The sequence below is a fragment of the Ptychodera flava genome, chromosome 19, assembly GCF_041260155.1.
Source record: "Ptychodera flava strain L36383 chromosome 19, AS_Pfla_20210202, whole genome shotgun sequence".
Classification (NCBI taxonomy): domain Eukaryota; kingdom Metazoa; phylum Hemichordata; class Enteropneusta; family Ptychoderidae; genus Ptychodera; species Ptychodera flava.
In genome coordinates, this window is record NC_091946.1 from 36,042,418 (window position 1) to 36,066,508 (window position 24,091).

The 24,091-nt window shown below is 38.3% G+C and overlaps 2 protein-coding genes across 2 annotated transcripts; both read left to right on the forward strand.

The window, feature by feature from the left end:
- The first annotated feature begins 82 nt into the window (after positions 1-82).
- Positions 83-10,902, forward strand: LOC139119406 (vascular endothelial growth factor receptor 2-like). Its single transcript, XM_070683201.1, has 9 exons — positions 83-245; positions 745-971; positions 3,546-3,807; positions 4,501-4,648; positions 5,287-5,432; positions 6,393-6,428; positions 7,698-7,787; positions 8,008-8,199; positions 10,349-10,902. The coding sequence occupies exons 1-9, from the start codon at positions 191-193 to the stop codon at positions 10,546-10,548; spliced, it is 1,356 nt and encodes a 451-aa protein (XP_070539302.1). The 5' UTR covers positions 83-190; the 3' UTR covers positions 10,549-10,902.
- An 839-nt stretch (positions 10,903-11,741) lies between these two features.
- LOC139119408 (protein O-mannosyl-transferase TMTC4-like) lies at positions 11,742-23,872 on the forward strand. Its single transcript, XM_070683209.1, has 15 exons — positions 11,742-11,952; positions 13,204-13,593; positions 14,474-14,684; positions 15,245-15,332; positions 15,656-15,789; positions 16,442-16,687; positions 17,132-17,331; positions 17,880-18,060; positions 19,085-19,213; positions 19,556-19,635; positions 20,678-20,785; positions 21,179-21,350; positions 21,646-21,760; positions 22,151-22,269; positions 22,886-23,872. The coding sequence occupies exons 2-15, from the start codon at positions 13,247-13,249 to the stop codon at positions 23,108-23,110; spliced, it is 2,355 nt and encodes a 784-aa protein (XP_070539310.1). The 5' UTR covers positions 11,742-11,952; positions 13,204-13,246; the 3' UTR covers positions 23,111-23,872.
- Positions 23,873-24,091: the final 219 nt, after the last annotated feature.

The window sequence follows — 24,091 nt, forward strand, 5'->3', positions numbered from 1 at the left end:
TGACATTGTGGATCGAGATTGTGTATCGGTTAAGATTTAGAACCAACAGGTATAGACACAACTCAGAGGATTCAGCCACACAGCGGACAGGGCACACAACGATAGATTTCACGGACTATTTCCTGCCAGTGTTGGGGCTTGTGTGAGAGTAAGCTTTACCTATTAAAAGACATCGAGTGGCCGAAGAAGGATGTGGATCAGGATCTCATTGCTCGTTTATCTTTCGCTACATGTTGGTACTTCAAGTAAGTATAAATGGAGCCCGGTGATCCCTAAGTCTGGTGATGGACCCGGGTGTTGGACCTTTCAATCAATAGGCTCTGAGTACGGGCCTCTATGATTGTAGATTGTATGATTAAAGGGGGGGGGGGGCTAAGGGTGTCGTCGGAACTGCGTATGTACGACCTTCTTGTTTACAAACAATGTATTTTTCATGCACGATATCAAGCTGTACCACATCAACTTACCGTGGCTGCAACGTTTCTATTATGGAAAACATGTTTTCACTTTCATCAATGTACCTTGGATAGGGTGTTTACACAGGTCGTATGAGTCCCATAGTACAACATGTAAAGATTTACTCGTGTAAACCTATTAGGGATTGTCCACAGTTTCCCCCTCTCTCTCTCTCTCTCTCTCTCTCTCTCTCTCTCTCTCTCTCTCTCTCTCTCCATACAAATACGTAAGCATAAAACACTAGTGCACTGACTTCGAAACAATCATGTCTATTGATTTGCATTGCAGTCGGTGACTGTGACTGGAATAAAGTTACAACAGACTTCGCCGTCTGCTCGGCGGAAGACGAATACGACGACTTCAGCGTTGAAGATCTTATTTATCCGAAGCCGAGCTGTAACCACTACATCGAATATATAGAGTATGTGTCCTTCTCAACTTCCGTTGGTCGAGGCGATGTTGACGTAAAAACTGGTGATCAACTACAACTTTACTGCGAGGCCAAGGCACGAATTGTGAGTACAAGTATTTTATTGCCACTCGATAAAGAGTGGTCAGTTTCTCCGGCCTAGGAGAGTACGTCAATTTGATACTGTGATTATCAAAAAATATCCGACCCCATCCCTTCATGAAAATTGAATACCCCCCTCCCCACAATCCAGTTTTTTTCTAAGGACATGAAGAAACGTTACAGTAAGTTGCATTGTTATAGTATTATAAAAGCTACTTTGAAACTGTTTGGTTCGGAGTTGGCTTGCTGGCAAGTTGAAGTTGCCCTCCAAAGATTTGCACAATTTAGAAATATGTGCACTGAAATGATGACAATATTCAAGAAATACATTAAAACTATTGTACAACGTAAAAAGAAGGGGATAGGTGAAACGAAGCCGACGTCTTAGAGTGACCCTTTCAAAACAATGGTTTGACCCAATTTTAGTGTAATCGACGGTTACTGTGGCCCTGTTTACAGGGAATTGGGGTGGACAAGTGAAATCTATATGATAGCAGAGAATGTAAATAATCATGTTTGCAGTTTAACTGCTTAAACAAAGGAACAAATTGTACGCATCTCTATTTGCTAATCTGAATAATCACTGGCTTGAAGGGCAGATCAAAATTGAAACAGAATTATGCAATACATGGTTACTATGATTCATGTGATCCAATTATGGATTTATATGACATGAAATTTATACTCCATAATAATAATATTATATAGGGCTAAGCCCTTGGTGTCGCGCCAGGGGTTATTAAAGATTGGCAATGTTATTTGTATTGATTCATGATAAACTGTAATTGTTACTTCATAAACGTTTATATGACAACTATGCCCAGTTTCCCTCTGATGAAAGCAGTAGTACGTACACGACGTCAAAAACCCTGCAGCAGGTCAGGTATAGATTTTCTGTAGCGTGTAAAAATTTTGGACAAAAATTGGCAATTTTTACAATGATAACAGCCTATTGCGATAAACAACGGACGTATTATCCAATCATTATCATTGCAATGGTAACCGCACTGCCCACCTTCCACTTGCAAGCTGAAAACTATAGCGTTCCGTCCAAAAACTGGCAATTTTTTGAATCTAATTATTGACACAGGGGGCGCGCTTCTATAATTCAATCCCAGCATTCTTTGTGTATGCCCCCGTTCATATGCACGACAGTTTTCTCCGTTTATCTATATTAACGATATTTTGTATCAGCGACAAGGTGCATAATAACATTTACTGGCTAATAAAAGAGGTATATTTTATAAAATGCATGTTATATAATATTAATTTGTTTCGTTTTTGTTTATTTACGAGTACTCAAAAAAAAAAAAAAACATGGCGGCGCCCATGCCCACGAAAGAAGGGTACACTTCCGGTTACTCGCATAGTATATTATGAATAAGCGCATGCGTAGTCAGTAAGCCGCTGGCGCGACTAATAATAAAGTGACCCCTCCACTGAATATTACTCAAGAAAGTTGACAGCACCCTCACCGAGTTTTTCCAAAAAAGCGTGGTCAACTCCTCTCCAACCAATCCATCGACCGCCTGGCCGGAAAAAAACTGACCATCGTCTCCGTGATCTTTCACGTGAGAGTAGATATAAGTCGAACTGTATGAAAGACAGACCGAGTTTCGAATCGCAGTAATTCTCCCTATGTTTGACGTAAAACGATATAAAGATGCCGCTTGTCCAACGTTGTATCTGCCCGTTTAATGTTTACACAAAAATGTGGATTTTTAGGCCAAGAAAAATAAAAAGTTTGTTTCTCATCCTCGCGCGCGTCAATTCAAACCCGCCGCGTCAACTTTTCTTTTCTGCTCATGCGGAAATAAAATGAAAAAAACAGCATACGCGACGATAGTGCATAACACAGTGCTGTATAAAACAGAACACTGTAAACAAAATAACTTACACTAACATTCCATGCAGAACTGTACACATATGTCAATGTTATATTATGCTGTCATGAGTGTGCATTTCTGCACTTAAAAGTCAAACCACAGAACTATTGCTATACAAAAATACTAAAGCAACACTGCTGTGCATTTATCTCTGCGTCCATTCCTATGCTGTTTTCATGTTTTTTGCGCGTTCTTGTTGGTTGAAGAATAAAAAAAAACAACATTGAGAAGGGGGAAAAACCGCGTCACCGCATAATTTTTGCAATATGTTTAGGATGAGAAACAAACTTTTTAGTTTTCTTGGCCTTATACAGAGTAAAAATCGCTACAGGAAACAGGATTCATTCCATAGAAAAGGTTGAACTGATACTAACCCTGCGAAACCGTATTCAGAACAAATCAATGCATATGTCATAGGGTATTCTGTTCATATTCTGACCCCGGATTCTGACCTAGGATTGGTAGGCACAATCCGGAAGGTCGATCATCTGATACAGGCAGGATGCCGAAACGGTCATGTCTTTTTCAAAAAAAAAACACATAGGGATCGTTTTCGTCGCCGATAAATAACAAAGCACAATATGCACATAGCACATTGTCAGGTTTCAGAAACACATAAAGACAATTGCAACTTTATTTCGCTGAGATCGTGCTGCTCAATTTTAAAACGTACATATTCTTCTATTTTGCAGGAAGGGTACACTGTCACCATGTGGCTGTGTCAAGAGTCATCTGACACGCTTGCGCAGTGTCTGTGCCCCCAGACGACGGCAAAATCAGAAGGAACACTATACCCAATAAAGTATGTTCAGACGAGAGACTCCATGTTTATAAGTTTGAATTACACGATGTCGGACGTGAGTGAAAGTTCCTCAGATCGGTATTATTGTCTAGTACAGTTATCCTTCGGCAGGCATGTACATGGATTTGCCGAAGTCAACGTCAATGTGCGAGGTGAGTGACATAAGTGTGTGAAATGTAACACGTTTTGTATGTTTGTCTGTCTGTCTGTCTGTCTGTCTGTCTGTCTGTCTGTATGTCTGTATGTATGTATGTATGTATGTATGTATGTATGTATGTATTATTGTCTGTCTGTCTGTCTCTGTCTGTATGTATGTATGTATATGTGTATGTATGTGTGTACGTATATATTTATGTATGTATATATGTATGTATGTGTGTATCTATGTATCTATGTATCTATGTAACTATTTATCTATTTATCTATCTATCTATCTAACTATCTATCTATCTATCTATCTATCTATCTATCTATCTATCTATCTATCTATCTATCTATCTATGGCATCCATTATGTATCTATTATCTATGTATGTATCTATGGTTGTATCTATGCATCTATGCATCTGTGTACAGTACTGCATGTACGTTTGTGGAGTGAGCAGGTAAATACGAGTGTTTGTTTGTTTGTTTGCTTTTCTGTCCTTTTTGCACGTTTTATTTTGTTTTAATGCTAGTTCTAGAGTTTCGTTTCTCTGTTTTGTCACTGTCTATTCATGCATGTGTCATGTCATATGACAACGATAAGACATATGAAATCTCAAGGTGCGTGGGTTGGCGAGGCCTCGCAAAAGAAGCTTCAGACAATATAACAAAGCAGCTTTTTGTTCCATCTTGTCATTGAAGATGTCCATAAACCAGAAATAGTGTTGGGTCCCAAGAATACCACTGTTGTTTTGGGACAAGAATCAAAACTAACATGCCAAGCAACTGGATTCCCTGATGTGAACTACACATGGTTTAAAGATGGAGAGTTGCTCGTCGAAAACAACAGGTACGCATGATATTCACCAGCAATGAAGTTTCATGACCCCCCCCCCCCCCCGATCGATGGAATGAACACGAAGCTAGATTTAAAAGTACTCAAAGAGTATCGCCTCAGTTTCTAGGGTATGGTATGCCAAACTTTCCTCCTCCTTTGCATCTTAGTTGCTGTAGTTCGATGAAACCTTCCATGTCTCATTTTAGGCACAACCAATTTTTGATCGACAGGTGTGCCTGTAAGTATATCATATCTTCATTTAGGGCGTCACAGCAATATGATTCGTCTCATGTTTTGACGATCCTCGTTGGTACAGTGCTGTTTCCCGAAGGCAGACCACCGTTGCTTTGTCAAGTCTACTGTACAACGATCAAACAGACATTCACGCTGTGCTGTGAAATGTAAAAGTCGTGATTCCCCGGCTTACAATGACAACACTCCTGTGCTGACGATTTAACGTCATTTGGAAATGAAGAATATCGGATGTTTCTCTCTATGTGAATACGATAATGACGCAAAACAGTACGTCTCTATAATGAACCAAAGATAATAAGGGATATTATATGTGACTATAAATGGTGAAGACATTTACCGATACTGAATAGTGTGACAAACTGTTTGACGTCAAGTACCTCTGTTCTTGTTTGCAGTACACGATTCACGATAATAAGAGAAAGGACTGTGAGCAATCTCTACTACAATTCCACATTACAAGAAGACGCAGGAAACTACGTATGTCACGTCGCCAACTTATTAGGTATTGCAACGTCAGAGGGCGCCTTCCTACAAGTCAACAGTAAGTTTACTCCCATCACAAAAATTACCCCTCCCCTACAGGCGCCCGGGAGTGAATAATGTAAAAATTGTGAGTCTTCTCTCTCTCTCTCTCTCTCTCTCTCTCTCTCTCTCTCTCTCTCTCTCTCTCTCAATTCCTGGAATGTGACTTGCAAAGTACTAAACATCTAATCACATGACCGGCACAGACACACGATTGGTATGTGACGTCATTAAATGACCGAAAGAAGCCTTTACCTTAAGAGGATTTAAAAATGTGTTTCTGGTTTGATTAAATCGTTTACGCTTTTAAGACACAAGAAATTCCAAAAGATGCAGATATAAGATCCTGGTTGGCAAATTTAACGTACATTTCAGTGTGCAAGAAGTTTGCAACCTGAAATGCAAAAAAATGGAAAAGACTGACATTGATTTCCCAACGACATCTATATGTAAATTGCTGATACGCCAAACATCGCGCTAAAACAGCGTTTCACCGATATTGCGCAGTAAAAAACTAATCTGAAGTTTTGGCCAAGGCCATTGAATAAACTGACAATACGTAGTACTACATACAACTGGGAACACAGACTGAGCATGGTATGTGATATCATAGCACAGTCACCGATTGTCTGTATTCATAAATGGCCCGTATTTTCGTCCACTCTTTTCCTATTTTATTCTCTCTCTCATACATAGGCCAAACTCTCCAATCGACTTTTTTGCCTTTTTTCCGCTATGTTGCTAGTCATACATTTTTCGAGTCAATTCTTTCGCTATACACTGCATTTGTTAGTCGTCGTTTACATTCCAGGAGGTAAAGTGAATTTGTTTAAAAAGACGCTGACGTTATGAGGCAGCTATCTGTGATCAAGGCAAAGTGAAACGTCTAGCAATTTACTATCAAAAATGAACTGAGCTGCCAACGACCAGTTTCGCCGAACTTATAAGGTTGCATGCTCTTCTTTACCTTTACTTTCAGCATCGACAGTGACTGTGAGGCCTGCAATAAACACAGGTTGGTTGAATCTGAAAGCTTTTGACCGGGGTGTGTTTGTATATATAAGTGTATTACAGGGATAATAGATACATAGACAGACAGACAAATAGATAGATGGATAGGTAGATAGATAGATAGATAGATAGATAGATAGATAGATAGATAGATAGATAGATAGATAGATAGATAGATAGATAGATAGATAGATAGATAGATAGATAGACAGTGACTGTGAGGCCTGCAATAAACACAGGTTGGTTGAATCTGAAAGCTTTTGACCGGGGTGTGTTTGTATATATAAGTGTATTACAGGGATAGATAGATACATAGACAGACAGACAAATAGATAGATGGATCGATAGATAGATAGATATATAGATAGATAGAGATAGATAGATAGATAGATAGATAGATAGATAGATAGATAGATAGATAGATAGATAGATAGACAGACAGACAGACAGACAGACAGACAGACGGATAGATGGATAGACGGACGGACGGGTGGGTGGGTGAATGGATGGATGGATGGATAGATAGATAGATAGATAGATAGATAGATAGATAGATAGATAGATAGATAGATAGATAGATAGATAGATAGATAGATAGATAGATAGATTTATAGATAGATAGATAGATAGATAGATAGATAGATAGATAGATAGATAGATAGATAGATAGATAGATAGATAGATAGATAGATAGATAGACAGTGACTGTGAGGCCTGCAATAAACACAGGTTGGTTGAATCTGAAAGCTTTTGACAGGGGTGTGTTTGTATATATAAGTGTATTACAGGGATAGATAGATACATAGACAGACAGACAAATAGATAGATGGATAGGTAGATAGATAGATAGATAGATAGATAGATAGATAGATAGATAGATAGATAGATAGATAGATAGATAGATAGATAGATAGATAGATAGATAGATGGATAGATAGACAGACAGACAGACAGACAGACAGACAGACAGACAGACGGATAGATGGATAGACGGACGGGTGGGTTGGTGGATGGATGGATGGATGGTAGATAGATAGATAGATAGATAGATAGATAGATAGATAGATAGATAGATAGATAGATAGATAGATAGACAGGCAGACAGACATTCGATAGAAAGATAGATAGATAGATAGATAGATAGATAGATAGATAGATAGATAGATAGATAGATAGATAGATAGATTAATACTCCCTTAACTCTTATTATTTAAGATAAGAAATGACATGAAAATGCTTCGAGAATTAATGTTTCACAATATTCGCATTTCAGAAGTAAATTTAAAGTTACCAGTTGGCATTGGTGTAGGAGCTGGCACAATTGCCATGGTTGCCATGGTGACCATAGTGGTGGTGTATAGACGTGAGTAATTTCTTATGTCATATTTCAACAATAAGTTTGTGTATTTGGTCAGTAGGCTTCTTACGACAAGAAGAATCACGAATGGCGTAATCTATGATTTGTATATTGGCTAACATCTCTCCTTCACATAGTTATTTGTTGTCAATAAGCAGAATCATTTGAATTTCTTCAATTGACGTAAATTGTGGGTTCCTTGAGCAATAAGTTTTGGTTTTTTCAGATGTAATGAAGAAACAGGAAGAAATTTTAATTGAGCAGGAAGGACAGCCGAGACCATTCGAGGTGAACATTGAACGTGAATTAGACATGAACAATTTTGTCTTGAAAGTTGACGGCCTAGGAGGTGACTTGACCTGCAACTTTATGGGAGGTGTCAACGTTGGGGGTGCTGATCTCGCTGATCGTATTGAAGGTATTGTAATGCTTTTTAAAATACTTGTTTTGTGTGGGATCAGTTTTCTTCCATTACGCTAAAAGTTCCGTTAAACTTACTTCGTCAATAGGTTCTAAGAAGATCATGATTACACCGTTGATCCCTCGAATTTACAACCAACAACGTGTGTGTAATATTACCATCAGAGGTGTAAGGGATGGGTAATATTGATCGGGATTGATTGAGGGAGGGAAAGGCAAAGACACAGACAAACAGACAGACAGACAGAGCAAAGAAGTATTCAGATGTCTTCTAAAGGTTAAAATTAAATGGCCGATACAAAGACAGCGCTGTGAAACATACATTTGGTGAAACGAAATGCAGCACGGAAACGACAGTAAAAATGTACACATCCCGTCAAGATATTCTTCGGGAATACCGAAGACTCAATCGATGATACGATCACCGCCCGACAGTGATCCGTTGACGTACTTCCGATATAAATGATGTACGTCACTTTCACCAATGAATATGCCTGACAGAAATAACGTGACGTGCTCATATTAGGAAGGGTCATCGTCGTAAACCAAGCGCCACTTTACGACAAGAGCTTTGCGCTACCGCAATAATTTTTGCTTAGGTCCGCGGAGTTGAAATCATGCTCTTGCTCGTGAGAATAGGAAAGGTATGTTGGTCGGAAACCTGTTTGGCTACGACAAAAAAAATAATTACCCGGGCATCCCATGTGTCGGACACAGGTGGTATGAGAACCACAAAAACGGTCCTTCTCAGAACCAGATGCCCCCACACGGTCCTTTTCCATACCGCCGCATACTCCAAAAACGGAAAACCGTGTATCCGTTCGTGCATTCTCTAGATGCCTGTATGTTCGTTTAGTGTTTTGCGTGGAAAACGTGTACCTAAGAGTATTGCACTAATAATAAGTACGTGCGTTATATATACCAGCCGGGGTAAACATCGCTTGGACCATGTGATAAATTTGAATAATCATGAATTAAAGACATTTACAAATGGGGTCAAATGATCTTTCAATCAACATATGTGTTCTCTGGCCAAAAAGACAACAGTTTTTCAGTTTATTTTCGACTCGACTGTAGTCGCCATACAATTACAGACGTCATATGCAAGATTCAAAGATAATTAACGCCTTAGGCATGATAAAATTACGCGAGTCTTTGACGAAACACAACCCGTCCGATCAGTAGCTTGACTATTTACATTTGCATACACTTTCAATAATTCGGCTTTTATGGGAGAGGTTCCCGTTTAAAGGATCAGTAGCTGTTATTGTTGATGATTTGTTCACTTCTTTATTTTGTATATGTCAAATATAAGTTTCCAAAGCATGTTAAAAGACCCATTATTCAGCTTACCATCATTCCATAGCGCTTATACGTGTAAAATGCACTGAAATCGTTCATATCTGAATTCTAGTCCTGACCGGAATTCACTTGTCAACAATAAGAAAACACAGTTTACACATGTACAGGCTGAGTTGTCAAGCTGAATACTGTGTAACTCAACGTGCTTTAGGGAGCAAAACAAGAAACTTTTGACATTAAAACTAAAACTGAGAAGAAATTATCGAAAGTACGACATCTTTTTCTAGGATCTATAGTTATAACTACTCTTTTACGGTAGAATGCGTCTCGGGGGACACATAATTATTCAGACTCAATTTTTTTCCAAAACCTTTCTGGTGTACAGCTTGCGGGGGCTCATTTTAAAGCTCTTGGAAAAAGAAAAATATTCAGTCTTAGTTTTATCGAAAATCGAAAATTTTGTATTTCTACATAGAGTTAGCACGGGGGATGGCGGCCATTTTGAATGTCAAATATGGGTAAATGTTAAGTGATTTGTTTCTCAGTAGTTCCAAACTTTGCACGGTGACCCCTGATTTTATTCCTGATTACGTAAGAGAATGTGTGAAAGTTTCGTTGAGGAAAGTGCGAGCAAAAGTTGAAGTCTTCCTTTTTCGAGGCGCATACTGCCTTAATATAATTTATCACTGGATGTTCAAGTTCATCTTTCTGACGATGCTGCAGGGCCTGAAACTTGTGTTACGGCCAATAGTTATCTTATGTTCATGATATCCAAAGATCTTTTCCCATCTCACAATAGCAGCCAAGTTGAGCCAAAGTAAATATACGTGACTTTCTTTTCACAGCCTTACAAGGTGTCGAGGAAAACATTGATATTCCAGACGACGAGTTCCAGGGTGAAGAGGATGTGGAATATGATCTCGGCAATGGTGACGACCAATATGTCGATTTCGCTTTCGACGATGAGGGCGTCGCTTACGAAGACGTCGGTGTTGCTGGAGAGGAGATAGAGCTTGGCGGAATTTTTGAGGAGGTGGAACAGTGATCCATGCCGGTAATTGCAGGGATTGATCACAGCGATTTGGAGTAACCATGATCACTTTGTGCAAAAGCAGCTTTTATTGGATAACGCATTTTTATACATAAATCATGAATTTCATCTAGATAATGGAGGGAATTAGTGTTATATTCGGACATTCAGGTAATCCGTGTTTTGCAGCATGTTAACATTTTGAAACATGTATAATGATCTTTATGACAGGCTTTAGTAACAATTCCACGTGAATTCCAGCTGCTGATATTCTAATGTTAAGGTTGCAATGTTTTACGATAATATTTACTTATCCTCATTCTATGTACACTTTGATGTTAAATAAACAAGTTTTTAGTATTTTTTAAACCTTTTGTTTTCGTTTTTCTGACAGAATGCAGACCAAAAGTTACTCCATCATAAATTCAGACAGTGCGGTGTCCTAAGAGGTTCATATTCTTCTAAAACTGCCCATTTTTGTGGCGTATCAGCGGATTAATTGATTAAGTCAACACCATAGCCGTCACACACGTAGTAAAATAAGAGCTCTTATTTTACTAAACGGCTTTGGTGTTGACTTAATCAATCAATCCGCTGATATGGACAGCGGATTAACCAGTTGGCAGTGTTTGCGGAGCAATTACACATGTTTGAGAGGAGATATGGACTTGTAGTAATAAAGAAAGCAGTTAGACGGTTTGGAGTTGAAATCTTTATTCGAAATATCACAGTCAAAATTAATAAAATAGAATGAAGTAAACCTGTGCACAAAAAAACCATATCCCTCCCCATCCCTCCCCCACCCCTGGTGACTTACTGCTGTACCCTATGGTTTTGGATATTTTAAACTATCAATGAATTTCAAAAAACTATTTTTTGCTTTCATCAAAGGGACCATAGTTATGATAATGCATTTGATGTCTGCCCAAGGGATGCTGCTGATGTCAGTAACAGCTGCAGTGATAATCCCCGAGCTGTCAACATAATACGTCATAACTATTTTATGATTTATGTAGTAGACATGCATTGCCCTTCCACGTTCTGTGTCGACTCCGCTCGATGTTGAAGTACGCCCTCCAGCGGCAAATCAATCTACTGCTTTCTTCCCATTAGGTCAAGGACACACGTACGAGACACGGTGACACAGAGGCCAGGTAATTCATGAACTGAGTAGTTCGTGAAAGGTTAACAGTATGAACCAATAGGTCAGGTCCCAATCTAAACAAAATGGCCGCGCACGTTGCTGCCTTAGCTTGCTTTCAGCTAAGTTCTTGGAGAGAACCGGTGCCACACCATTTGTAGGTTATCACGAAATCGGGTAGTTTCCTCCTATTAACTACAGTATCACGTGTTTCTGCCTATCATTTAAGAGTCCCTTCACCGTCGCTAGAGAGTAGCCATCGACGAAAAGTCGACAAAGTAAGTAGACATTTTGTATGCTGTTCAAAGACGGTAACTGTACGTATAATTCGATCAGCGATTGCAGATGAGGCAGCACGTATGGCCAGTCCGATATTGCAAACGTACTATCTAAATAGTTCACTTTATCTTCAAGCCAGTTTGTGGCAATTCGCTGATATAATGCTTATAGTCCTGCTTCTCGTCCAGAACACATACCTTTTACGTCACAATTTCAGAAAGACCAAGGTGTACTACACCTGGGGCAGTAAACTAAAAACTTTTTACTGAAATTAACGCAGATCGAGAAACGGCCAATATTGACCCATTAAGCTCTCATATTTCCTATCCACTTTAAAAGTCGATAAACAGGATCTGTGACATACATTATACTCTAACGACCATGCAAGCTTTAGTATGTATGTATTAAAGTTTGTGTGTATGTATGTATATATGTATGAATGTATGTATGCATGCATGCATGTATGTATGTATGTATGTATGTATGTATGTATGTATGTATGTATGTATGTATGTATGTATGTATGTATGTATGTATGTATGTATGTATGTATGTATGTATGTATGTATGTATGTATGTATGTATGTATGAATGTATGTATGCATGCATGTATGTATGTATGTATGTATGTATGTATGTATGTATGTATGTATGTATGTATGTATGTATGTATGTATGTATGTATGTATGTATGTATGTATGTATGTATGTGTGTATATGTGTCTGTCTGTTTTTCTGTCAGTCTGTCTGTTATGGATGGATGGATGGATGGATGGATGGATGGATGGATTGATATGTCTCTTTGTCTGTCAGTCTGTCTGTATGAATGGATGAATGGATGGATGGATGGATGAATGGATGAATGGATGGGTGGCTAGATGGATGAATGGATGGTATTGATGTATATAAGTATGCATGTATGGTGTATGTATCTTTGTTTTTTATGTTCTTAAATACGTTTGTTCATTTGAGCGTCTGGGCGTCTTTGCTTGTAGCGTAAAGGCAGACTCACATATAAGAAAGTGTTTTAATGAATATTTTGACATTGAATTTATTGGAATAAATACGACATTTTGCATAGATATTTCTAAGAAAGCATAAAACTTATAGAGTCAACGTTTTTGGAATCTGTTCAACAGCGAGGCACTTTTCGTCCTGTTTTAATTTTAGTTCTCTCATCATTAACATAACGTAATTCCTTGGTGTGTGAAAGCTCCCGTTGTGAGAATATCGATGCTCATTGTTTGCAGAAAAAGAAGACTTCAATTCGACGTATAAGTGGTTAGAAAGACCATGCCAAACAGGCCAAGACGCAAAATAAAATACGCAGACAATGACACCTACGGGAAAATTAATGTCTCTGAGGAAGACTCGGATACCAGCTGGGACGCCGTCTTACCTCTGCCGAAGTTTTCCTTTCTAACAGCGGCTGCCCTGGTTGCCACGTTGGGGGCGCTTTGTTTCTATCGGAGTTGTTGGGCACTTTTTACCCTGGACGACCGTGAAGCTCTCATTCACAATAGAGACTTAAGGCCCGAAACACCTGTAACTCAACTTTTAGCGCACGATTTTTGGGGTTACAATATCTCTCTCAATGGAAGTCATAAATCCTATCGTCCACTCACTGTTTTGACTTTGAGGTGGGTATCAAGTTGTTTTCTTGCCTGTTTAATGTTTTCCCGTCGAGGCTGCTTCAATCTCTGAAAACACAGCATTATAGATAATTGGACGTGGCATGTTTGTATCATATTATAAATCGTTGGAACTAGGATCGAACTACCATGCCTTGCAAGTTTCAAAGCACTCAGAGCCTAGCTCCGAGATGTCAACAATTTTTGCATAATCGAATTTAAATAGTCTTCGAAGCGGTTTTAGGACAGTCACCCCTAAAATACACCCAAGGGACACTTACTCCGTCCTCTCCCTGACTAGGGACCCGACTAGTGGATTGAAAATGTATTGGTGACAACTGTCCAAGGGACAAACTGCCATCGTACCTTTGAAGTATAAGTAGAATCATTATATTTAATGTATTACTATATATCAAAAGTTAAGCTAAAAATTTAAAGTATCCGTTTCCTGTAAATAACTCGATGTATACCATTCAAATCCGACGCCATTAAACCATTTTCTCATCACAAACAAAACCTTGGAGATAGAAAGACAAAAATGACAACTTTCGTTCCATAATAGGCCCTATAGGCTGTACTAAACAAATAATTCAAAATCACGCGAATTTCCGACATTCTTACGAAGGGAAAATACCACTTATTTCCTGACAGGCACGTTGATCCACGAAATACACTCTCGTATCATCCGACCGCCATCAGTTATTGGCATACAACAGAGAATAAACAAACACTCGCCCTGTTATAATTCCAGACTATCACATTGTTTAATTCCACAATTGTTTACACATGGAAACGAAGATCAATCTGAAAGTAGCTCTTTCGTCAACAGTTCAATGTCTTACACATCAAAATCCAAACCTACATACTAATCCCATCATTTCATTTACAGATGGAATTATATAATGGCCGGAGGTCTCCATCCATTTGGTTTTCACCTTATAAATGTCGTTCTACATTCTGTCGTGTGTGTTTTGGTCCTGAGGACCGTGTCAATCGTCTACGCGGAAATACTTGGTGATTGCAGTAATGGCTTCCACTCACCAAGGGCCAGTCTAGTCACCGCCATTCTGTTCGCAGTACACCCGGTGCACACGGAAAGTGTGAGTTGTCAGTCTTGGATTCTGTGAATATTATTTTTAGCTTTGACATCCCTGAAATCTTCTAACACTAGTTTGTACGGGGATATTTAGATTTACAACATGTATGTTTAATTACACTCCTTTTTAAAACTTTTGTTTTCGTTTTGTCTCAGGCTGGTATTTACGTCATCAATATGCGTTAAGGTAGGGGGCGCTTCAAGGACAGGTATTCAGAGTCCCAAACGTTCACAATATTCTTTTGGTCTACCGCTTGGGGGCTCATTCGAAACTCATTGAGTAAATAATGTTTTCACAGGTTTAGATCAAAAATTAAATTTTATTCGAATCCAGGCCCATACTACCTTTATGCTACCTGAGGACACATTTATTACAAGATTTAACTTTATTTCGCACTCTTTATGATTATGGGTGCAAAGAGTCACATGTTAAGCGCAAAAATGGAAGTGGTTGAACAAGTACTATGACATGCTGATCTTGTGTGATATTATGAGTATTTGAAGGTCATCTCAGCAAAACTTAAAAGTAGGTCAAATTCATTTCATAATACTGTTGTCACGTAGGTGGCGGCAAATGTTGGCCGAGCGGATCTGCTGTGTGCGCTGTTTTTCCTGCTATCTGTGTGGATGTACAGCAAATCTCTCTCCCATGGTTAGTATTTTTATCAATATTTGTTCAAGATTTCTCCAATTATCAAACTTTCTCACATTATCCAGATACAAAGTCTAATATTTAAGTGAAAACGACTGCATTTACTATTTGCCAGAAAAAGTGCCTGCTGTACATGTCGCAGTTTTGGCATTCCCACAGTGTGACGTAGTGATTCTTGCACAAAGAATTTGAAATTTTCTGTTTGTTGCGTGAAGTTCATGATAATACAATTTACAATGAGTATCACTAATCATTCAATCAAATCATCTGTTGGAGAGAAGTGCATTTTGATGTTCCATACAGATGTTTTCCTATTACACCAGAAACTGGCGAAATGCCAACTGATTCTAGCGACAGTTTCAAGCCCCCGGGTCGCTTTTCGCTCGGACGTATTACGGTTGCAATCGTCTTGGCTGTGCTGGCCATGTTCAGCAAAGAACAGGGGATCACTGCTCTGGTAAGATCTTAGAATTTTCCGGATTAATGGCGAAGAGAAACATTGAAGTAACCGATTGCCGTCTCAACATTAGACATGTTACCTGCTTCAACAGAAAGCGCCCTCAACAACCTGTTGATTGTATAATTTCACAGCACACACTCAGGCATGTGGGCATGGTAACCAAAGACCCTTTTTCAGAACCTTAACACTCTTTGTCCAGTGTAAGTTGTTCAGAGGTATTTATGGTATAATGTCGTTTGAGCCGGGACTTTTAGCCTACTGAATCTGGTCAAATGAGGTGATCATTTTACAAGTCAAATCATAAACAGTAGAGAAATGTTCAAATCAAATTATCAGTTTGGCTAACAAACGATGCTCCTTCTTCTGAAAACTGTAACATTTCTTGAATTTTGATGGTCTTTCATCGAAGATGTTTAGTGAAACTCAATATTGAGTATGATTAGCGGTGATGTGAATATCAAACATGAAAGTAGAATAAGTAAGAAATTAGCAGATAAGTTGTGTTGCTACACTTTGCTGTGTTTTTTTCGACAATAGTGTACACCTCGGGCATATTATGTAAATTATTATAACTTGCATTAGGATGATGATGATAATGATTTCTGTTGTTGATACCGTTTTCGTCATTTTCCTTTTGTTGTCAATGTAGGGCGTACTGGCTGCATATGATTACATGATCATTTGTAGAAGAACACCTTTCGAAATTCTCAACGTTTTCTCAAGTACTTACCGCAACAACAATTCTTCATGGTTGAAATCATTTTTGTTACGTCTCATAATGCTGACGTCATCGGTCCTCCTTCTCTTGGTCTTTCGGTACGTCATCATGTCAACTGGTGCACCTGACTTTCCAAAAGACATCAATCCAGCTGCGCATGCTCCAATATTATCGAGGGTATGTGTTCCATTGACTTTTGACGAGAATTGTGTTATGTTTAATTTTTGCATTATGCCATAACGCTGTCTTGGAACAAACGTTTAAATCACACAAATGAATGCATACACGTACACATTCGTACACACACCCACACATACACAATACGCATGCATACATACACACACAACCACACGCACACACACATACATACATACATACATACATACATACATACATACATACATACATACATACATACATACATACATACATACATACATACATACATACATACATACATACATACATACATACATACATACATACATACATACATACATACATACATACATACATATATTTATTTGTTTGTTTGTTTGTTTGTTTATCAAATTAATTTATTTATTTATAATGTATTATCTATCTATCTATGCATTTATCCATCCATTCATCCATCTGTAGGTCTTGACGTTTCCCTATCTCTACGCTTTGAATTGCTGGATACTCGTAAATCCATGGTGGTTGTGTCATGACTGGGGCGAAGGGTGCATTCAACTTCTACCAACTCCATCAGACCCTCGAGTTCTGGCCGTCATCTTGTTTTTTGTTTTTCTAGTGTCTTTTTCTACTTATGCATTAATATGGCACAGAGCGGACAACAGGTATGTTAAACGTTGACAAAACCATGTGTATTTGATGTCGATAGTGGTGGCTTTCTTCCATACATTAAACCAATCTTTCACACATACCCGGTATTCTAGGAATAATTCGCTCGCACAGTCTAACCCCGGATAGCTAGAGGGTCTTTTGTTCGGTCAATTTAAGAGTTTTTTTTTCCACAATAACCTATAAAGCCTCTACATTAGGTGATTTTTATGTTTACCAGTAACGCATGCAACAGAAACGTTAACGTTCCTGGTTGTTTGTATATAACAATTTTTGGCGAGAACACGATTGGAACTAATTTGGGATAATTGGATAGTGAAGTAATGTCGGTTTAATCTGCAAATGTAAGCTTATCTGATTTTCTTTTTATGTTAAAAAAAATACACTTGATTTTATGAGTAATTTTAACATGCAACATTCAGTTATAGGGCACCTAACATTTTTGAGAATTTGGAAAATATGAAGATCCAATTATCCCAAATAAGTTCCAATCGTGTTTGGCGAGTATAAAGCGATACCAAAGTCAGATAATTTCTCTTCACAGGATGGTCTTCGTCGCTCTGCTTTTCCTGGTCTTTCCGTTCCTTCCCGCTTCAAATATGTTCTTCTATGTGGGATTTGTTATCGCTGAGAGGGCGCTTTACGTGCCACTGCTCGGGTACGCTATTTTATTCACGCTAGGTGTCGTCAAACTCTGTGAAAAGTGTGGTACAAGTACGCGTGAAGTGAGTAGAATTCGTTGTATTAAGTTTCCATTTTGTCACGTTTTCGTTCAAATTGTCTGCTGTTATGACGCTATTGTCTGGAAAGACATGGACAACAAAATATAGTACTTTTGGATATCAAGTAGACTGAAAGATCTGTCTCTCGAGGACGCTCCCTTCGCTCCTCTCCCCTAAGGGGGGAAGGGCGTAAGAGCGCCCTCGAGCGACGGATCTTGAAAATATCGGATTAATAATGTGTAATGAACTGTGATTGTAAGAATATTTCATCTTATCATTTCCCCATATTACAGTACTATCTCTGTCACCAGATGATGTTATTACTCAACCTATTTCCATCTTGCGTTGCACCCTCAATGTACGTGTGAGGACATTTCGTTGAGCATTTGGGGGTTGGGGCAGTGTTTTACCTGTTCATTGCGTTCGACTGACAATCTCGCGATATTATATGGGCATTTGTGCAAGATTCAAGGTGGATTAGTATTTGTTTATGCAAATTATATTAATGAGAATTGTTTGGGTATTAAAATTGTATGGTAATGATTCCTTATCAATGTGGAATATTCAAGAACGTCGCATTTTGCATGGTATATATACGGGAAAAAATACCCACTAGATAAAATATTGGCGCATTTGCCCGTGATAGCCACAAGGAATACATATCACAGACTAGCTTTTTATAGTGATCGATAAATACGTTTTTAACGAAGTAGTCAATATCACATTGATACGTTTTACTCGTAATCAAGAATTTATCGAATAAGTGCATGAACTTGATATGTACATTGCTTGTTTTAGTGACTTTCTCGAACGAAAAATTTGGTACAATTTGCTGTTACGAGTATGTAAATGTAAAGATTTGGCGATAATTCAAAACTTCCACGCAGAAGAAAATTTAAATATGATGAAACACTTTATGATACGCAAATGTACTAAAAAGAACAATTAAGTATATGTCCGTGGTAAAAAGATAAGCTTCAGTTTGATTGTGAGAATCGAAAATGGCAAGTTTTTAAATCTATTTCAGATCATTCGTTTCATCCTCATCTCAGTGATCGTCTTGTACGTTTTAAGGAGTATTCATCGTAGTGGAGATTGGTTAAATGACAACCAACTCCATCTGTCGGCCATCAAAGTCTGCCCGTTGAATTCCAAGGTAATTGAAAAGTTGCATTTGTATTATGATATTTTCCTTAGCGTGGTTCCTTTGCGTATAAATGAATAAAATAAAAACGTCACTCTGTGACATCTTCAAAACAAAACACAGCTAGGAAATTGTTCTTTACTATATTTCGAAGGAGTTTAGCTTCATTGCGGACGAGTTATGCTTGATACCAGAGTTATGAAGATTATGATCTTTACATCGTGACGTAAAATCTGATTTTTCTTCTTGTAGCTTTTTATTTTTCTTGTTATTTTTTTTTCCACGCTTTTTTATTAAATGAGAATTGTCTATTCTCTGTCTGCTGTGATTTCTAAATTTTTCCTCTGTTTTAAGGTTCCATTCAATATTGCGAAAGATCTGGACGATGCCGGTGACAAAACTGAAGCTGAGAAATGGTACAGAGAGGCCATAAGGTACTTTCACCTCAAAATATATTCCATATACCCACATTTCTCCATAGAGTTAACATATGGATGGCGGCAGTTTTGAATTTTAAATATCGGTAAATCTTAGGTCGTTTGTTTCTCTAGTACCAAAATTTGCACGGTGATCCTCGATTTTTATTTGAATCTTGATTTTGAAAGAGAATAGCTGGAAGATTTCTTGTGGAAAGTTTGAGCTTTAAGTATTTCACTTTCGAGGCTCGTACTACCTTAACTATCTACATATCAAGCAATATGTTAACTTTGAGCCCAGAGTAAGATACACAGAGTGGCAACACCTATTGTTTAAGGCGTGAAGCGGTTACGTAAGCAATCCATGTTTGCCTCGCCTCACGAAGCTCTTGGCTCTCTTTTCCGAAGAGTGCCGACCATGCACCCTTCGGTAATTTTCGGATTTTCACCAATTGTTAAGCGAAAGTATGTTCGACAAGTTTGTGTTGTTGTTGTCGTGTGGTGCTGATCGGAATCGATGTGCTGGCAAAAACGGGAGTGTTTTGAGCTTCAGGAAAGTGGGTGTCACCGTTTTAAAAATTCCTCTCATATTTTTATGAATATATAATGAGTGTGTTTGAACAAAATTTGAAAGTCTTTTATCGATACTGTCTGGTTTTACTCAATGGCTTACGGTCAGTCATACCGTCTTTTACACGTGCGTCAAAAAAGGACATGTTTATGAAACTGCTGGCGTGTTATGTTTTGATTGGCGTGAAGCAGTGTATCTGGCCTGAGAGCTCACAAAGTAACTATGGTTGCTACGCGACTGGCAGTACGATGCCATCTCGTAGTATGTTTCGCATAATCTCGTGTAATTATCAACCACAAACAAAGCCTCCAAAAAGTTTAACACCTTTGAAGCTCATTTTAATATGAAAAGCCAATAGTCTACTGAGACGACCATGGAACAAAAGGCATGCAAGTGTTGCCACTCTGTTTATGTTACTCTGTACTTTGAGCCCTAAGTTCAAGTCTCAGTCTTACTGATGTGTGCACTTATAATATTTCGTTTTGCCAGGATAAATCAGAATAACAGAGGTGCCATGTTGAATCTAGCAAATATCAAGATGGCGGACGGCGAGGCCGAAGAAGCCAAAATGCTCTTAGAGAAATGTCGCGTGCTTGGGTAAGATGCATATTTGTTCGCTTGCCGGTTTTTGCATATACTATACATGGCATTGGAAGATCATATAATGGTGCGAAAGTTTGTCCTTAATTGTTGTCTTCGATCTTTCCTGGCTATTAGCAAGACGGCCTCCTCCAAACATTGGTTTAAATGAAAAAAATAAGCTATAAATATATCTAGCTCTGTTTTATTGCGTACTAACAGAAATGCCTTTTTACTTGAGTAAACGGTCTCCATAAAGACAGGATCGAGTTTAAATCACCAGATATTACTGATAGCATAATGACCGTCAAGTTGTCTGTCCGAAGCAAAGCAGATCTCGACTTATCTAACACTTGCAACAAATACAGTACTACAATCCTTTCTGTCCGCTTTACCAACATTCCTCTACAGACCGACGAGACCAATTGTGTGGCTTACCCTTGGAAATCTCTACAAAGACCATTACAAAGATTATCCCGCAGCGATGTACCACTACAAAGAGGCTGAAAGACTCGCTAAGATATATTTCTATGCCGATGAGAGGTTGTCGATAGCTGGAATTTACAATAACCAAGCTGTCTTGGTAAGAACTTCAAAAATTGCTGATCGCACTTACAATACAAAATTAATATCGTTCACCAGTTTGATAACTTCGTTCTGGCGAGAAAACTTCTACTGTCAAAAAACGAGAAATGCCGTTACTTGTTCTCAATACCATAAAATTACCAGTCACAAAAGAATATGAAAAATTTTGAGTACATGGAGATTGTAAATTTGACAAACCTATGTGTGTGAAACGTTCCCGCCAAAAGTGACCAATAGGGGCACCGGTATGGTCCATATCATTTTTATCAACTGAAATGTTCGTTATTCTGCAGAAAAGGGAAATTGGTGAGATCGATGAAGCGATAGAATTGTGGTACAAAGTGGTTGACCTACAAAAAGATTACGACACGGCTTACTTTGCTTTGATGGAGACTCTAGAAATGAAGGGTAGGTTTATGATTTACATGGAAAAATTGAGTTCATCGCAGGATAATGCATAGTGTTCCAACATTCATAGATTACACAGAAAATAAAGTAGTTGTGCGCTTTGATACATGCTCACATGATTAAAACGTGTTATAATCGCTTTCTTGACTCAAAATTTATAATACTATTACTAGTATCTATGATACTCCCGAGCAACATCGGTTACAAAATACGTGTGAAAGAAAAAACTCGTACCCGGGCATCGATGAAAGATTCACGTTTATTGATATGCATGTTACATACCTTCAGCCGTCAGAAGATCACTCCATACCTGGGAAATGTTTTGTTTTATCAAAACATTGGCTATACATAACAAGACGGATAGGATTTTTTTTCATATAATATATATAGAAAAGCACGACGAAGTCCTAGAGATTGGTATGAGGGCGCTGCAACACGTACCCGTAAAGAACACACGCTCCATCCGGGCAATGATTGGTAAAATGTATGCTATGAAAAATAATCTTGAGGTGAGTCCAACTCTCTTTCCAAAACTGAAATCTGTCGCATTTCGGTTAGAAAGGTTAGTTTAATTACGAACTTTGGTGCACTGGATCTCACCATATGCCTCGCTCGTGGTTTTCAAACTGTTTTTTGACAACACTGTGCTTTCGAATGTTTTATTTCCAATCCCTCCAAAACACTGAAAAATCGGTGCCTCGATTTGAAACTTTCATTGAAAGTTGGCAAGGACGGTCACCCGAGTATGGATGCTTACAGGGGTAAATACAGTATATGCAACATCATACCTGCAAGGTGAACCTGTAAACAGATGTAGCTGTTTGGTTATGGTTACGCGTCTACACTCTGCTGGCAGTCTTTCCAGAGAGCACAACGCTCTACTCCTCTCGGGAGTACGTTGTCTGGTCTAATAAAACAGCTTTCTCATACTTTCCCTTGCATTGTTAAGTTTTCAGTCAACACATGGCTGAAATGTAGCGGCACCCGTTTACATCATTGAAACCCATCGTTCATTCTTGATGTTGAAGGGTCCCGACCTTTTATACAACGCCAGATTTGATTGGTTCGTTTCTAAACATTTACAAATGACCAGTCAATAACAGGACTTGCTGTATTACAATGCAGGAAGCCGAAAAGTACTTCAAATCGGTTGTTGGAATGGATAAAAGGACCGAGGCGGAGGACTATTATAACCTGGGCATCTTATACGATCTGATGGGGAAGACTAGCGATGCTATCAATGCACTGGAAAAAAGTCTACAAGTTGATCCAAACTATCCGAAGAGTGCCGATTCACTGAAGATAGTCCGACAGAAGCAAGAAGATAAGAAACAGAAAAATGTAAAGTGAAAAAGTAGTATCCAGCGATATCATTCATGTCGGATGAACAGAAAACACAGACACAACCAAGGAAAACATCGTCAAGGAAACAGGATTAAACTTTCAACAAACAACATCGATTGATAAAAACATTTTTATGTGCCGGTTTGTTTTAGGGGACTTTAGGATAAAAGTTCTTGCTACCTTTCTCATTGAACTGTGGCTGTAGATGTTGCTAAAAGAATATTCTGGGGTATAACTTTCACAGACTTTAAAAATGTGTCAGCTCACACCTTTCTAATGCAAACGAATTTCAAGAAAAATACATAACTGTACAACATAAACAATTTAATACAAAGCTAAATGGGAAACCTATCAATGGGTTAATCATAAATTTATATATTGCTCTGCGATTTTGCTATTGTTTACTTCGAAGATTTGTTGCCGCTCGTAGACTCGGCAAATACGTAATTTAAGAGGATGACCAGCAAAGAAAGTTTTCAATGACTTTTTGTCCAGTTCATAACTGACAGCTTACTTGCAAGAAGAGAAATAAGGGACCGAAAATTAAATGATATTTGTTTACCTTGTTGATACTGTTTTATATTTCCTAATATTGCTATTTTATTTGGACAATTCAGTCAGAATCAGTGCCTCTAAAGTATGTTCCACCTGACTCTATTTTGAATGGTAACTTAATTTAATAAAGCTTTTTAATTCGCACTGACATAATTAAATTCCAATGCCATGTATTTAGACTTCACACTGAAATAAAAGCATAATTTTCTGACACTTTGCTATCTTTTGTCTTATTTTATTTCATGCTCAATACTCACAGTAATTAGAATTGCAACTTAGGAGAATTTTAACACAGTGACTGTACAGAAGGTACTATCCTATTACGTAGGTACACGGACATGTTTCTTCGGCTGATATCATTAGCAGATAAAATATTTATCAAAATCACAGAGATATATTGTTTGTCCAAAAACTATATAGAATCTTATAGAA

Excerpts from the sequence above, each read along its gene's own strand:
- LOC139119408 (XM_070683209.1), top strand. The coding sequence starts at position 13,247 with ATGCCAAACAGGCCAAGACGCAAAATAAAATACGCAGACAATGACACC. Across the intron at positions 16,688-17,131 it reads ATGCTCCAATATTATCGAGG|GTCTTGACGTTTCCCTATCT; the intron begins GTATGTGTTCCA and ends ATCCATCTGTAG. Across the intron at positions 18,061-19,084 it reads GTGGTACAAGTACGCGTGAA|ATCATTCGTTTCATCCTCAT; the intron begins GTGAGTAGAATT and ends AATCTATTTCAG.
- LOC139119406 (XM_070683201.1), top strand. The coding sequence starts at position 191 with ATGTGGATCAGGATCTCATTGCTCGTTTATCTTTCGCTACATGTTGGT. Across the intron at positions 246-744 it reads GCTACATGTTGGTACTTCAA|TCGGTGACTGTGACTGGAAT; the intron begins GTAAGTATAAAT and ends TTTGCATTGCAG. Across the intron at positions 3,808-4,500 it reads AGTCAACGTCAATGTGCGAG|ATGTCCATAAACCAGAAATA; the intron begins GTGAGTGACATA and ends TTGTCATTGAAG.